This window comes from Chenopodium album, chromosome 16 (genome assembly GCF_948465745.1).
Source record: "Chenopodium album chromosome 16, dcCheAlbu1.1, whole genome shotgun sequence".
Taxonomy (NCBI): domain Eukaryota; kingdom Viridiplantae; phylum Streptophyta; class Magnoliopsida; order Caryophyllales; family Amaranthaceae; genus Chenopodium; species Chenopodium album.
The window spans coordinates 29,461,396-29,478,573 of record NC_137849.1 but is presented as its reverse complement, the minus strand read 5'-3'; the positions used below and the strand labels follow the sequence as shown (position 1 = coordinate 29,478,573).

Sequence of the window (17,178 nt, the reverse complement as noted above, 5' to 3'; positions counted from 1 at the left end):
TTGCGACTAATTAAACTAACCCACTCGGCCACCCCACCTCTCATCTATAGTTACTAGCTTATTACGGAGTAGCTTACTACTCATTTCAAGAGGTGCCAATTCTTTTTATTTATTTATTTATTATTTTTTTTTTTTTTAACGTTAGTTTAATAGCCAACGTGGCATTTCTTCGTGGCAAACAACACCTTTTTATTAACTGAATATTTGAAACTAAACAAACTAACAACAAAAAAGAATCTGTTTGTTTTGAGTTGTTTCTTCCCTCCATCTTCATGCTTCTTCTTCTTTCTCTCTCTCTAACATTTGCATCATAATTTGTGGCTCTTCGCATTTTTAGCATTCCATCAAAACACCCCCCTAAACAACTAACAAATCCATCTGGAAATAAAAAAATAAATAAAAATTGAGTGAAATAAACATAAAAAAAAACTTTTAAAATATTCACCCTGTTTTAATTTTTAATCTTTTTTCTCTTCCTCTGTTTTTTTATTAGTTAATTAATTAATTTCTTGTAGAGTTTTCATATTTATGGAGTTTTCCTTAGATTTTTGAGCTTTTTTGAGTTCTTGGGAAGCTGCTGTGAAGGCCCACCTAGACCAGAAACTCTTAATTCATAATTTAATTTTTTTGGGTATTTTTGTCTTTCAAATTTATTCTTTATTTTTTTTTCTTGGATTTCTGGTCTGGGTTTTTTTTTTTTTTTTTTTTTTTTTTAAACATTGAAATATTCAATTATTTCGTTATTTCTTTATTTTTTTCACCTTAAACCAAATCTTAATAGAGTACAATTTCAACATTTTGATCATTTCTTTTTCATCATTGCTATCTTTTCCAACAATTATAATTTTTTGATCATTTCATTCATTTTTTTATCAATATCATCATCTGGGTTATATTGCCTTTGACTTTTATTTTTAATCAAATTTTTAGCATACATTGCCAAATTGGCAAGTCAAATTCATTTCATTCATTCAATTTTCTGTGTTTCATTCAATTTACTGGGAAATTTCGGATTTTTCGGGTTGTTGATTGAGTTCTTCTCTTGTAATTTGAAGAACCCAATTGACAAACCTGGAAAATTTTTGGTACATTGTGAAATTTGACCAATTTGAAGGGTGCCCATATTGGTTTAAAGGGCATAAAAGGGTTTAAGTTGGTGTTTTAATGCCAAAACATAATCAAAAGGCGGTCGAGTTAGAGTTTTTGCACATAACCTGTTTGTAGAAAGGTGGCTTAGAAGGAGAGATTGATTGTTATTATGGGCTGCATTTGTTCTACTCTTAAGGAATCATCTGGTAATAATGAACAAAGAGAGGTGAATAAGTCTCAAGTACATTTGCTTCCCTCAACAACTAGAGAGAATTCGAATGGGTTTGGTGAGGGGTCAACTAGGAGTAGGCCACCATCAAGGGTACCTTCTGGTGCCAATCTTTCAGGTTCCCTGAGTGGGTCTAGCAGGCCTCCTTCGAAGGTCAATTCGGGTACTTTGTCGAATGGCTATTCGAGTTCTTTATCCAATAAACAAGTGGATGATCAAGGGGAGAAACCTAAGACAATTATTGTAGAAAGACCATCATCTAGAGGGTCTCATCATAGAAGGGGGGCTACCGTGGATTTAGGAGTTAATGGAGGTCCTAAGCCTGTGACCGGGATAGTTAGTATACCGCGAGGCCCTCATGGCGAGCAGGTTATTGCTGGCTGGCCTTCTTGGTTGAGCTCTGTTGCTGGAGAGGCTATACAAGGATGGGTGCCTAGAAGGGCAGATTCATTTGAGAAGTTGGACAAAGTCAGTTGGATTTTCTTTATTTCTTGCTTATTTCTTAGTTTGTATACATTTGGCTCTTATGACAGTTCATTATGACATGTTAAGATTTTTGTGACTCTTTTGACTGCGTTTGCATTTTTGCTTCCATTGACTTGCAGCTGAATTCTGTTTGTGTCTTGCATAATTTTTATTCTAGTTTTCCATTCACGATTCCTCTCAAGAATGTTTTTGTATCGTGTGCTTTGTGTCTCATTTGTCACTTATGTCATCTTTCTTTAGCTTGTTTTTCCTTAAATAAAGATTTTATTTATATGTTTGTAGCATTAAAAGTGCAAGAATGTATTCTTGATGCTAAATGCATATGTAGAATTGTAGAAATCTCCCATCTATTAGTTTTGTTCAATTTAATTGCCTTCTATTAAAAATGTCATACAATGTGAAACCCAAAGAGCTTAACATCTTGTTAAATTGTTCTTCAAGGAAAAACTTTACTCTTGTAGTCTGCATATTTTCAATTGAGATCATTGTCTACTGAGAAATGAACTGGGGATTTCAAGACAATAATATCCATGCATGCATGATTCTGTATTCAAGGTTAAGGTTCCTACATTGTACAATGTAGAGTTAGGGGTATGATTTGATTGAATTGCATTTGGATAGTAAAAGGTAACAAACAATGCCGACTTTTTTCTGGTGTTCTTTTTTTTTTTTTTTTTTTTTTTTTTTTTTTTTTTTTTTTTTTTTTAATTTTGATTTTGTTCATCTGTTGTATCATGCATCTTCCTGTATAAGTGCATAAGTGCTTATACAAGCTTGTCTCTCTGAAATTATGTTAACCAAGTTTTAACTGTCTAGATTTTTTATTCCAGTTCATTTGCTACTTGTACACAGATTGGACAAGGAACTTACAGCAGCGTGTATAGGGCTCGTGACCTTGAAACTGGGAAATTAGTTGCTATGAAGAAAGTGAGGTTTGTCAACATGGATCCAGAGAGTGTTCGGTTCATGGCTAGGGAAATACTTATTTTACGTAAATTAGATCATCCAAACGTTATGAAGCTTGAGGGTTTAGTCACATCAAGGATGTCAGGAAGCTTGTACCTAGTGTTTGAGTACATGGAGCACGATCTAGCTGGGCTTTTAGCAAGGCCTGGTAATAGATTCACAGAACCACAGGTACTTCCTGTCAACTTATTCATGAAACTGCATTCTATTTAATTATTTATCAAGAGAGATCCATATTCTCGTGTTAATAACCTTTTTTTTCTTCGTATCTTAATTTTGATACTCTTTCAGATCAAATGCTATATGCAACAGCTGCTCTCTGGACTAGTGCACTGCCATAGTCGTGGAGTCCTTCACCGAGACATCAAAGGTTCCAACCTTCTCATCAACAATGATGGTGTACTCAAAATTGCAGATTTTGGTCTGGCAACTTGCTTCAAGCCTGGCCAAAAGCAGCCATTAACAAGTCGTGTAGTAACTTTATGGTATAGGGCACCTGAACTTTTGCTGGGCTCAACTAACTATGGCATTGCTGTAGATATGTGGAGTGTGGGTTGCATAGTTGCAGAACTATTCGCTGGGAAGCCAATCATGCCTGGAAGAACAGAGGTAATCTGAAGTGAACCAGAAACTCAGTTGTTCCTCTTATCAAATCTTTCATATTTGCAAACTTTGAATTCTACAAAATAAGAGGGTCAAATACACCCCATTTCTTAGTAAGGATCTTAAGTCTGCAAAAAGGTCACTCATTAGGTCACTTCACGAGTCATGTCCTGTGAAAACTAAAAAATGCTCCTTGTCATACTTTACATTCATGTTCTTCTTTAACTTGAGTATTCATTTAAACCTCAAGTTTCCTAAGAGAAGCTTCGGTGAGAAATTGGTATAAACTCAGTCACAAAGTATTGATATTGAGATCTTTCTTTTCTGCAATAATAATGACTATTCCTATTTCCAGCGCTTTAAAATTTTCAGTTGGAGATCACAATATTTCATCACAAATAAATGCAAATTCTAGCCAGAAATTTGATTGCATCAATTTTATTCTTGATGAACACCTTACTTTGGAACTTGTATACAAAGTATTTAGTTAGCTATATCATTGTTTTAAACCAACATCAGAATTCAAATATTTATGGATCATTTGTGAACATGTATAGGTGGAACAAATGCACAAGATTTTCAAGCTTTGTGGCTCACCATCTGAATTATACTGGAAAAGAACAAAATTCCCGCATGCAACTAGTTTCAAACCCTCACAACCATATAAGCGCCGTCTCATGGAGACATTTAAAGACTTTCCTGCTTCAGCTTTAACGCTTGTTGATGCCCTTCTCTCTATTGAACCAGAAAGAAGAGGAACCGCTTCAGCTGCATTAAAAAGCGAGGTGATTACCGTTTTATTTGTTTATTTCATTTTCTTTCTGCTATCACTGCTCATTAATGAAATTTGACATTTTGATCCTGCTGTGCATTTTTCATTGAACGTCTGAACCATGACTTTGCTAGTGTTAGAAGGACAGACATTGTGAAAATCATATTCTTGTATATTATTTTTGTAATAATATTTGTTTTACACTCAAATTTTTTCTTAATGCTTGTTTTACACTCAAATTTGTGAAAATCACCTTCGGTATATTAAAAAGATAACAAGGTTACATCTGCAACAGGTTTGTTTATACTGTCTTTTAATCACTCAAATATTATGTTTGTCAATGTTATATCATTTTCCTAAGTTGCTCCACTTCTAGCCTGCTTTGACCTTGCATAGTTGCAACTGTTTCTTATCAAAGCAAGGAATCAGTGAACTTTATTCTGTGGCAATCTATTAGCATTTTATTGTCTATTCCACTTTGTAAAAACTTCATTTGACACGATCTTCCCATCCAGTTTTTCACAACGCATCCACTTCCTTGTGATCCATTATGCTTGCCAAAATGTCCTCCAACAAAGGAATTTGACATAAAAGTCCGTGATGAAGAAGCCAAAAGGTATGTACTAAACATTAGTATTCAATTTAACAGCAGTATTTTTGCTCTCACCATTTATAAATTTTCTTGAAGAAGAAAAATTTTCATTTATTCTGAAAGAATAATTAACAAACTGGCAATCAGAAAAATGCAGTAGAAATTAAGCCTTATTTGGAGCACTATATCACAATCAACAACATAGAAGGAGATGCATGAATTACCTTGCCACTACAATTTAATTACTTACAAGCCTGACATTAAGAATCCACCAAATCTAGACTTTAGCAGTAGCATGTGATTTCAAAAGAAATAGCTTGGATATCAAGGCTAGGTTATACCATCCTTTAATTTTAATGGCTATTAAAACTCATCCTACATTTAAATTCCCTGTAATATTATTTCAGGCGAAAGGCAGATGCTGTTAAAGGACGAGGGCCTGAATCTGTTAGGAGAGGTCCAAGAGAGTCCAAACCAACCCCAGAGTATGATGCGAATGGAGAAGTCTCTTTAAAGGTACTTTTCCATTCTCAATCATTTGATAGTTATAGTTTCATGTGCCTCATTACCTGACTATGCTTGAAACATTTTATTGTAGGGAGATAAAGGTGCAAGAAATTACAATGCTCAAGGAAATGGAGGGAATGCTTTTACAGTTGATGCACAAACGCGAAACACAGCAAATGGTCTGTCTCATTGCAGTTCAATGGTTCACCCAAGTGCTGTCGGATCGGCATGGAATAGAAAGGCCAAGGATGAAAATGATGCACACCCAGCCCCAGGAAGGGCTTACAGCGCTTCGAAAGATAGACCTGATTCAAATTCTCAAAAACATGCTGTGACTCCAGACAGAGCAGACTCATACACAAGGGACGACTGGCCTTCTGGCAAAGACAATGTAAGTATCCTCAACAATCACAATTATATTTGGGTATCCAAATGTTTTTCATTCTTTACTTAACTCAGCTACAAATGGCGCTGTTTTTCACATTTTAATCTTCTTATGTTTCTCTATGTAAAAGGGTTACATGCCGAAGAAAAACAGAATTCACTACTCTGGACCTCTTGTTCCTCCTGGGGGAAATATTGAAGATATGTTGAAAGAGCATGAAAGGCAAATTCAGCAGGCTGTTAGAAAATCGCGCATGGAGAAAGCCAGAAATAAAACCAATAATGACGCTGGGGAGGTTCAGCTGCAATATTCTAATGGAAGAAATGGCTGGTAACTTACAGTAATACGCAAAATAAACTGTTTCTCCTCATGAACTTGGCTGATGACAAAGGAGCTCAACATGACATTTGAGAGAAGCGGGTATATACATTCTAAAAAAGTTTAATCGACCAGGATTCGAACAGAGCTCCAGTGAGTGTCGGAGAAGAATAGGATTGACAAACTCTTTTACCTGGTGTATTCCAAGTGTTTAGAATGAGGAGATTTATTTGTAAAGGAAAAGAGTAAGAGATGAGGGGAATTGTAAATCCAAAGCCTACACACGTATATGTATACAATGTAGAGTGCTGATTTATATGTCCATATTTACATGTACCTGAAAGTTTGATTTCATTGCTAATACCAGTTCGTGCCTGTTTGGTTGTTTCTAATCTTTTCATCTTGTTACGCGTCTTAGCTGATTTTGGTCCAGTTATATTTACTACATTGTAACTTTGTAAGAGTATTATGAGGTATCATCCACATAGTTCCATCTTTCCATCAATGTAAAGGAGCAAATTACAACTGCTTTATCAGATATGTACAATTGTACATCCTTTTCGGAACAATGACTCGTGCTAGTTACGTTTATATTATTTTGTTACTGTCAACCTAGCCCACACAACCTTCTATATGTTCTTACATTTATAAACCATGCCATGACTACCAGCCTAATTAACACACTTGCCATCACTAAAATTCATGTTTAAAAACCTTGCCGTGACACCTAATCAGCCCCAACTAACCTTGTGTTTAGCTGTTAACATAGTGTTCCTTGTTCGTTTACTATCTCTACCATTATCTACTTGTATCAACATTAAAAGGGAAATTACATGAACAAATATCGATATTTTAATATGAAGAACATTGTATGGATATCAATAATATGACTAATATCATAAGGTATCAACTATACAGTCCCATTTTTTCAACCATGCAAAGGAGCAAATTAATATCTGATACATTCATCCTCTTTGGAATAAATGGCTTAGCTTGTTACGTTACAAATGGTACTCTGTATAATTTGAGAGGCATCTACACTTTTGAATTATTTTGTGACTAGCGACCTAATCTATGCACTTGCCATCTTTTTAATCCACTTGTAAAAAAATATGTAGTGACTACCTACCTAATCAGCTCCACGTGTCATCTTTAAATCCACATATCCCTATGGTGACGATAAGTCTAATTAGCATTATCTGTCATCTTTAGAATCCATATTTTAGAACCTTCTTGTGAATTATCATCCTAATTAGCGCCACCTACCATCATTAGAACCCTTTTTAAAATCCTCTCAATGACTACCAACCTAATTAGCCCCACCCACCATCTTTCATTGCTAATACCAATTTGTGCATGTTTGATTGTTTCTAACCTTAACAGAACTTTGTACCATCAAGAATTTAAGCTGATTTTAGTCCAGTTACATACACACTCGTACCTTATAATATACTACAACGTTTTAAAATATGTGTCATGGACTTTTAATGCCAAAATTTCTAACTTTTCCATATCCCATATTTCTTACAAAGTACAATGATAGGATATGTGAATACTCAGTATAAAATAAGAGCAATTTACTGCCAAAGGTACTTTAGAAAGCCAAACATAGATATACTTTGTACATAGTAGTAAGTAGTAGTACTAACTACTAAGTAGTCAATACATGGACTATTTTTACTCAAGCTGTTAAGATTACACGGTGCAGTTGTAAGAATGAGGGAGTTTATATACTACGAAGTACTGCATAGTACTAGTAAATAATTTACGAACTCGAATTAACAGCAGAGCAGCAAAATTCTGAATGATTTGGGCTAAATTTCTCTATAGAAAATGAGTCTTTTAAATTAAAGAAGATGCAGTATAACTACATACAAGTACCTGAAAAGGCTAACTAAAAAGCGCAATCTACTATCTGAAAGTATTCTCCAACCTTCTATGTACATTCAGTTTAACACTTCAACATACAAACTTTCATACTAATTCATATTCCACCACAAGCTTATTACTAAGTATATAAGTCCCTGCACCGTAAAAAAAAAAAAGGTACAATTACAGATCTTGCTTAGGCTTTCGACTGAGCTCTGAGTACTGACCACCCATCAATTGTAAAATCTCTTCCCACAAACCTTCTGATGTATCAAGTGAACTGCCGAATAACAAGTTTGTGCTGCATGCAGCAACATGCCAATACTTGGAATCAATTTCTTCCCGTAATTGATCAAGTTGCCACCCAGCATATCCAACAAAAAATTGGAAGTCATGAGGCTTAAGCACACCTTTTTTCACCAATCCCATTGCTTCATCCAAACTATTTTTAGCACCAAAACACAGGCCAGGGATCACCTCTTCAAATCCAGGAATCTTGGGTTTTTCCCCTGTTTTTAACAGGAACATGCTTGCTTCAAGGGGCCCACCAAAATGCAATGAACAATCAGCAAAGGTGGTGGCTAATTCAAGATTATTGGGCTTCATGTGCTTGATCTTTTTATGAAGAGGGCGGTTGATTACAACTCCAAAGGGGCCTTCTTGAGGGTGCCGAGTCCCAGATCTGAGGAGGAGAACCACAGTTCTCTCAAAAGTACGAACACCGTCTAGCTTTTCTGTGGCAACAAGAACGGAGCCTGCCTCTGGCACTGAAATAGGATGGGCCCACTTCATGCCTAATGGTTTTGATTCTGTATGTGATCCATCATGGCCATGACTGCTGGAGTCAACTGATTCTGCCTAATAAGATTTACAAGCATAGATCAGGAGAAGAGATGGAATAGTAATAATGCACCAGGTTACCCATGCAAATACCACAAGAAAAGAACAGTCAACAATCAGTCTGAATTACTCCCTCGACAAAGCCAATTGCTGTATTAAGCATTATGCAAATGAAAAAAGAAGTCCCATAATATGACTCAATCAGTCAAATATCCTTATCAGAAAGGTATTTAAAGATAGTAGCAGTTCACACTGGGGGTTTATAGGAGGGCAACGTTAACAAAAGGGATAAAACCATATCGCATAACAACTAAAATGAAGCCATTTGGAAATTCGAGCTAGAAATAACTCATTGTACACAATGTCCTTCAATCATCTTACCAAATGCTTTACCATGTTTGAGATCATCAAAAACTAACTTGTCAACTGAAAATTTACAAACAATTCAGTAATTAAATAGCATGGAACTAAAAGTGGGTTCCAGAATATCTAGCTGGTAAAAATTTAGTTGCTGTCGCCCAAAGACGCAACTAAATTATGCATCAACTATATAAAAACCCTTTGCCAAATTAAAATTCAGCTCTCATTACCATTCCTAACTCAAAACGACATCATTGTCCATTACTTTTGATTATCAGTGAACATGTCATGAACCCAAACAAAATAAACTCCTCAATAATAATTAAGAGTTCATTTAACAAGATCATGAAAATTTTTAGCAACCAAAATCCATAAGAGATCACAGCAAACAGTTTAGAGCAGCCTCATAAAAAAATGAAAAAAAATAAAAATAAAAGGGGCATCAAGGATAACTATCTAAAACTCCCAAGGAATTTTTGGATGCATTAATAATCAAAATCAAATTTAAGTGTATCTTAAGACTTACTCCCTCCGTCTCTAAATAAAAGTTTTATTTCACTTCAAAATCTTGTCCCAATTTAGAAGTCTGATGTTTCCATTATATCTTTTTTTATTTTTTTTATTTTTTAATTTCACCTTTAATCAACCAATCCCCACTTATTCATTTTCACCAATCAAAACCCCAATCTTTTTTATGTTAAATTATAAAAAATAGAAAATAAAAAAATTCACCATCAATCAGCAAAACTCCATAATATTCTTTATCTTTAAAATCTTTTCAATGTTGCAAAGGCTAAGAATATTTCTACAAGCTGTGCAAAAATCTTCAGCGATATACAAAGAAAATCAAATGGCAATCGTACACAGGATCCATATTCTAGCATGCTAGTAATTTTCTACGCACTAATATACATATTTGGAACAAGATTGAGTGTCAAAAACAGGCATAAAACAAAAAAGAAGCCATGAGTAAATTTATTCAAGTTTCAGACGTGGCAGGACCAAATGACCAGACAGGCAACCAAAGCATCACAGACATTGCAAAGCTTTCTAGAATTATTGTGACTGTAAAACTTATCTATAGCAATTAGCAATTTTGGACATATAGATATTTTACAGGGTACCAGCAAGAATAGAGCAACAAAGATAACTGAAAACCCAAAAAACTTTGAATTACCTGCTCACGAGCAAAGAGTGTAGCTCTAAACTCTCTCCAGTCTTGGATTATGTGCTGAGGCTTTTGATTTGCATTGTTATTTGATTTCTTCCCATCAGAATTATTTCCTTTGGAACCGTTGCCCCCTGATTTTGAATGGTCACCATTTCCTACATTACAATCACATCCACAATTTACAAGGCTTTCAATGACCCAAAGATACCCAAAGATATCATATTGAATGTTTGTTTGCAAATAGTCATTGTATATTGGATAAAAGTCAACTGGAAACAACCTCCCTATTATTACGTAACATGGCTGCCAACATCTATAGCTATATGATACAGATCTGAGAACAACCAGACCAAACCCAAAGTGACCTGAACATAAATTCAATCTGCAAGAAATACTTATCTAGCATGAGCCAAATCCAATTGACTTGGCTTGAACCTGACCTAGGCGCCCAATCTGACATCACTACCTACATACAACCCCTCCCTCCTACCCCCATGCCACCTGGGTAGGGCTCCAGAGGAATTAATATAAGGTCAATGTATTATATTTTTGGGTTTTTTTTTATCTATTTATTTTTTATTTTTTATTTATTTATTTATTTATTTAATTTAATTTTATTTTTATATAGGAGGAGCTTTTATCAAGGAGCTCAAAGTTAAGATGATGGATGCATTAGAGAGAAAGACACCATGCTCACAATTCTCTCTTTGGTTTTGATTGGATTCACAGGAAAGTATTTATTATGCTTCATTTTCTAATAAACTTTTTGTGGATTGATCCAATGTGCTTATACATAGGAACAATGGAAATTAATAATCTCATCTTTGCCAATTGTGCTCAAAACAATCCCACCTTTTCGAAATCGGAAAACAATCCCACTTTTAACCTCCATATTCTCAAAACAAGTCTTTTACCGGATTATGAGGTGAAGTTAAATGCCACATGTCCTCCTTTTTATTGTACCTATTTAATTTTTTTTAATAATTATAAAAAAAATATTAAACAAAAATCATTAAAAAAAAAAATCAGCTCCCACCCTCTCTACTTTCCTGTTCCCCTTCCCTCTTCCTGATCAATCTGAACCAAAAACCCCCGAGCCCCTGCCGGAGCACTCCCCTTTCTAGCCAAAAACACCCCCACCCCTTCCTGGCTTTTGAGATTGAATTTGCTAAGTGGGCTTCCTCTCTTATCTTGTATGTCATTGGTGAGACCCCGACCATAAAAGACTGCCTCTTCCCCGATTCCCTCTTCATTACCGCAGCACCCCCTTCCCTGCCGAAAATACCCCCACCCTGTTCCCTGTCGCATATGAACTCCCCCCACCTTGCCTCTTCCCCAATTCCCCCCTTCCCCTTCTTCTGGCTCCTTCAATTCATCTTTCAAATTCCTGGCAATAATTGAAGAGAATTTCAAGGGTTTAAAATTGATAAATTTGGAAAGACTGTTTTTTTTTGGGTGGGTTGAAAGGTTTTGGTAGAGTGAAGAGAACAAAACCATGAAGTTTGAGTGAGAGATGACATAATTTGTTGATTAAAACACTGAATTAAAGGATAATCTGTTTTCCTGGATATTAATTTGCCCATGAACATCAATATTTTTCTGGTACTGCTCTTTGGAAAATACTAGTAGTTTGGCAAGGAAAAATCCTTCAATTGCCCCTTCAGATTGAGTCCTTCGTTTGAAACTCCCCTTTTCCTTTCCCCTTTGACCGTAGCAGCCCTACTTTCATCTTCTCATGCGCCCAACCATGTTCACAAATAAAAAGAAAAAATAATAATAAAAAAAAAATGTATTCCATGTGTGAGCAATTTGCCAAGAAGGGGAAGGAAGTGGTGGTTATGGAGGAGGTGGTGGTTATGGAGTTTTTCAAGAGGTCAAGGTAGAAGATGAAGGAGAGAGATTGAAGAAAAAGAAAAAAAATTTACCTGTTGAACAAGTAGGAGGTAAAAAGGATCATTTTGAGTAGATGGGGATTAAAAGTGGGATTGTTTCCACATTTCGAAAAGGTGGAATTGTTTTGAGTAGAAATGACAAAGGTGGGAATATTAATTTTCATTTTTCCTTATATATATGAGCAAAATTAGAGGTCTGTTTTGATGTAAGGTAATATAACAAGATATTTACGGAGCCAATTTGCTGATATTGGACTAAGTTTTGATTTTTATGTATTTTTCTTTATATCTTGGTGCCTAGAAAGGGAGATTCAAAACTATGGTAGGCCAAAGTAAAAATAAGAAACTTAAAACCAATAATCGCTTTTACTTGTAGCTTATAGATTAGTTATTATCTCTCAACTTATTAGATGAAAGACAACTCATAATGTGCATTTTTATACGTCTCTACAATCTCTGTCTTCCAATAACAATAAAGATGTAAGGAAATTTACATACAATAAAGATGTAAATAAAAATATATCTTGATTAATCTCTACATTCAAGCTTTCAAAGTTTCAAAAATTTATGATCCAAAACTTCACTATAGCTACAATTAAAATTCCAAGCAATTGCAGCTTTTCTTTACCTTAGACCTTACAACTACAAAAGTTATGATCAAAGACCAAAGATCTCTAAAAACATGGACTTCTGTGCGTGGGCTGTGTAGGGTATTTCTCAACCACTAAAATAACTGTTTCAATGTGTAATTGTGTAACGCTTACACATTTAATTTATTGTATCATACATTGCATCAAAAGGTTATTATAAAAATTGAGAACATGCCACCTTGGATCCTACATAGATCTACCCTTAATTATGAGTTACATATTATTTTTTCCATCATTATGCCCATTTGTGTAGACAACTTATTAAGTTTTAAAAAAAACTCGATGAATTGTTGATTCTATCTGAACAATTATGTTTCCCTTTCTTTAGAAAATATCATATCTAGTTCTTCTCACCCAACAACAGAATAAGGATTCGAATTCCTGCTCCTTATTAAATCAATACAACTGCAACAAGTATTATCCCCTCCCCATAAATAAAAGAATTACTCAAACAAACCTTAATAGTATCTGAAGCTAGGTACCTTACTTAACTTGCTAAATAAACCACTTCACCAACAGTCAATCTCAGACTCAATCCCCATCCAAACCTTTTGCACTTCAATGTATACATCAGATTCATAGAAGAATCATTGTTTCTTTATACATAAGATACTCTCAGTAACTCCAAATTTCTGAAAATAGAACCATCACATTGATAACCTCTTCATAAGGAATACATCGTACATTAAAACCAAACTCTAGCTCTTCTCATTGACCTATGTACTAGGTTAGACCATCCATAAACCTCAGGTAATTCATAAAAGTCCAGACAATAGTGAGATTACTGCATGTGATAATAAAGAAGCAGTGGTGAAATGGTGGGCATGGAAGGCAGTAGACAGAGCTTTAGTTCTTTATCCTCAGAAATCTCAGCATTTTCTTCCACAGTTATCACTAATTCATGGATAGGGGATGTGGGATGGGTAAGATATTCCAGTGACAAGTCATCCTGCGTGTTTCTCCTCAATGTATTTTGTTTCGTCAATTGAAAGTGGAGCATTAATAAGTCCTGAACCACAAGATTAAAAAAATATGGCACATTTTCAGGAGAATACCTTCCATGTTACAACTGAGAAACTACAACATGGCTATAAGATAACCCATCTTCAGTATCAAGTGAATAATATATAACCAGAATATTAACACTCTCTTCAAGAGATTTAACTCCAACTTCACCATATCACACTTGTCTTAAATATATATATTTTTTTCATACAATATATCCTAGCATAAGTCATCATAAAGTGACATAAAGAGCACATTGAATCACAAATTACTGACTTCATATGTACACAACATTTCTAGACCCAAACAATGCACAAAATATAAAATAAGTTCTGGAGAAATTCTCCATCCTTATTTTTCAATCAAATTTTTAATTGCATATTAGTCCTTGTGTTCACTCACTACTTCCAGTACAAGTACCAAAACATTACAGGAAGAAGCCATAAATTTAACAAGTTCCATTCAGTAGTTCAAACTAAAGATGAGACCCTTCCACTTTTCAGGAATATGTTTTTCCAATAGTTCAAACTTCGAAGTAGTACGTGCTCAAACGTCATTCCAATCACCTACGTGTCTAATAAATAGTAAGATATAACTAATACAAAGTTGATGATTAAGCTAGAATAAAGAACTTCCAACAAACTATATATATGTTCATGTCATTCATCTAAGTCAAGCACCAAAACTTGCAACATTCAACTCGGCTCGCATCAGTGCGCACCTAATCGAAAGCCAAGAAACCAAGAGTCCAGACTTTTGTAACAAATTCCACCATTACAAGTACCAAACCAGGTAGCAAAACCTCGAAACGAAACCTTAACACTCAAGAAGACGTAATAATTGCTTCCAATACACAAACATCCACCCGATCATATTCCCAATTAACAGTCACTATACTGCATGACTACTTCATTTTTATTGAATATTTCATATACATTTTCTTGGTGTATAAAGAGCCAAAAATGGAAATTATTGATCCGAGGACTAGGGTACAAACCCGACTAAGCTAATTGACATCCACTCGTTACAAAATCAGTAACTACGATAATGCCTAAAACACAGCCCAGAAAACCAATAACAAAATGCAAATATCGAAGCAGTAACAATAAGTAAAAAAAAGCAAATAAAATCAGCAGTAAAAACAATAACATGTAAATTTAAAATGCAAACATTAAAGCAACCCAGAAGAATTATTCACAAGAATGATAGAAAGGGTACCTGAAGAAGATGAAAAATTATCAGAATTCTTCTTCCCTTTAGCTTGAACAACGAAGGAAGAACAAGTATTATACCCATAAGAAAAAGAATGCTTGCGCTTAGAATTAATACTGATATCAAATAAACGCCCACAATCTTCAACTGAAAATGGTGAATTCTTGGCAAAATTAAAAGAAGTGGGTTTATCAAGAAATGAATTTCGAGCAAAAATGGGAGTTGGGTTACTGTATTTGACATGAACAGACCACAGATCCATGATTTGCGATCAAAAAATGGTGGGTATTGCTTAATTTGTGCTGAATTTTGGGTGGAAAATGGAAGAAGGAAGTTAGTGAAGGGGAAAAGAGAAGAGGGTCAGAAGAATCTGAGAGCATTAACCAATTAATTACGTTGAAACAGAAGAGAAGAGGAGAGATGAAAAGGACGAGAGATGGATGCAGACACAAGAGGGGGAGGAGAGAGAGAAGGAGAGAGAATATGCTTTTTAATATTACATACAATTATACAAAGGACGATTTTTTGGTTGAAACAGAAATGACGACTTGGGCTATCAGTAGAAAAACCGTATCCTGTTAACGGTGGTGCTAATCGGGATCATTATGTTGGGATTGGTCTAGTCGAGTTGAGTCTAGTCACATCGAGTTAAGTTTAGATTTGAGTTATGCGAAATTATTGTATTTTTGAAGGTCTAATTTTGGTTTAAGTCAATTTGGTGTAAGTAAAGTCTAGTTGGGTCACTAAGTCGAGTTTGATCCAGAAAAAACGGTTCAAGTCTAATTTGAATTTAAATTATGCTAATCAAACACCAATTAGGGTCTGTTATTTTCAGCTTAATTTCAATTCAGTTCAGTTCCTAATTTCCTTCTATCATAAAGTATTCATTTCAGCTATATTCAGCTCCAATCAGTTCATTTCATCTCAGTTTAGTTCAGCTTAGTTTAGTAAATCAGAACAGGCCCTTAGTCTTAGGTACTCTTGGAGTACAAAGTATTATAGTACAAGGCCCAATAGAAGATAGGTTAACAAGAATAACAACCCACTTAAAAAGAAGTGCATGCGAGACTGAATTACACAAAATAACAACTTAAGAAAGCATAAGCACACAAGGTTTTCGGGAACCCACTTGCCTACACGAGCAAGAGTTCAAGGAGGGTGAGCCAAGTGAGGCTTAAGCAACTCAAACTCATATCTAAAGCTTGTAAGGTTATATGGGATGACCCTATGAGCTTAAACTTGAAGGATTTATGTCTTCGTCACGGGCAATTACTAGATATATCAAGGATCATTATTATGGAGATAATTAGTTCATTCTTTTGGGTCGTCATTGTCTGTTGCTAGATATGATAAATGATCTTTGGGCTAGTCAAATAGTCTAAAGCCCAATAGAATGGATCTTATGAGGTCACACATAATGGTATTGAATTGAACAAGTAAGATGCCCATTAATGGATCTCATGAGGTCATGACAAGCCATGTAAGTTGTAACGCTAGAGTAGTTTGGATTAGGATAGGAGTTTAGGCTTAACATGGATTCTAATTATATATGTGATATTGTAGACACCCAAATGTGTCTCCCCAAAACCAAACCCAGTGATGAATACCTTTTGCGTCGAATGATAATCGAACGAGGTGAAAGTGTGAAAGGTCAAGTGTTGCGGTTGGTTTTTATTAAATTCTTTCTTTCTGTTTTCGAAAACAACTCAATTTTGTGAAAATAGTCAATACAGTTTAGTTTGGTCCACGACCAGGGTCCAATAATAGTGTAGTTGGATGGGGCTTGCAAAGAGCTTTCCAACGATATATTATAAGCCCAATTCTGATGAATATTGAGGAAGTTATGGCCAAAATACTAAACTGGGCCCGGTTTGATCTTTACATGCGGCCCAATGATTTAGGGGAGGGCCCAATGTTAATTATTATTCCTAAAGTTATTAGAATTAATTATAGTCTTCTAGAATTCTCTAGAAGATTCTCTATAATCCTAATAGAATTAGAATTAATAATTATATCTTGATAAGTTTTATTTGGAATAAAATATTATTTTATGAAAAATACGATTTCAGTTTTCATACGGACTTTACAAGACAATTTTAATTGATAAGTGGACTCTGTGTTTGAAAGCACGTAGGAATCCAGGCTGTCGCTAAACGACAGGCCTGTCGCCACGCGACAGATCCTGTCGCCAAGCGACAAGGTCGGTTTTGCAGCGACAGAGTGGAGTTTTAT

At 35.0% G+C, this 17,178-nt stretch overlaps 2 protein-coding genes across 2 annotated transcripts; one reads left to right on the top strand and one right to left on the bottom strand.

Moving 5' to 3' along the window:
• The first annotated feature begins 946 nt into the window (after positions 1 to 946).
• Positions 947 to 5,963, top strand: LOC145586347 (putative serine/threonine-protein kinase At1g54610). Its single transcript, XM_081643155.1, has 8 exons — positions 947 to 1,786; positions 2,657 to 2,941; positions 3,062 to 3,379; positions 3,931 to 4,158; positions 4,661 to 4,761; positions 5,145 to 5,253; positions 5,336 to 5,635; positions 5,760 to 5,963. Exons 1-8 carry the CDS (start codon positions 1,259 to 1,261, stop codon positions 5,961 to 5,963), a joined length of 2,073 nt encoding a protein of 690 aa, XP_081499281.1. The 5' UTR covers positions 947 to 1,258.
• Positions 5,964 to 7,745: 1,782 nt separating this feature from the next.
• Positions 7,746 to 15,452, bottom strand: LOC145586348 (uncharacterized). The gene is made up of 3 exons (XM_081643156.1): positions 14,953 to 15,452; positions 10,194 to 10,342; positions 7,746 to 8,674 (listed from the first exon to the last, which is right to left on the bottom strand). The coding sequence occupies exons 1-3, from the start codon at positions 15,206 to 15,208 to the stop codon at positions 8,000 to 8,002; spliced, it is 1,080 nt and encodes a 359-aa protein (XP_081499282.1). The 5' UTR covers positions 15,209 to 15,452; the 3' UTR covers positions 7,746 to 7,999.
• Positions 15,453 to 17,178: the final 1,726 nt, after the last annotated feature.

What these genes read in the sequence shown, in the direction of transcription:
- LOC145586348 (XM_081643156.1), bottom strand. Translation starts at nt 15,208, where the DNA reads ATGGATCTGTGGTCTGTTCATGTCAAATACAGTAACCCAACTCCCATT. An exon ending in TAATTTTTCATCTTCTTCAG is followed by an intron (nt 10,343 to 14,952) that starts GTACCCTTTCTA and finishes ATTGTAATGTAG; the next exon opens with GAAATGGTGACCATTCAAAA. An exon ending in CACTCTTTGCTCGTGAGCAG is followed by an intron (nt 8,675 to 10,193) that starts GTAATTCAAAGT and finishes AAATCTTATTAG; the next exon opens with GCAGAATCAGTTGACTCCAG.
- LOC145586347 (XM_081643155.1), top strand. Translation starts at nt 1,259, where the DNA reads ATGGGCTGCATTTGTTCTACTCTTAAGGAATCATCTGGTAATAATGAA. An exon ending in TCATGCCTGGAAGAACAGAG is followed by an intron (nt 3,380 to 3,930) that starts GTAATCTGAAGT and finishes GAACATGTATAG; the next exon opens with GTGGAACAAATGCACAAGAT. An exon ending in GGCCTTCTGGCAAAGACAAT is followed by an intron (nt 5,636 to 5,759) that starts GTAAGTATCCTC and finishes TCTATGTAAAAG; the next exon opens with GGTTACATGCCGAAGAAAAA.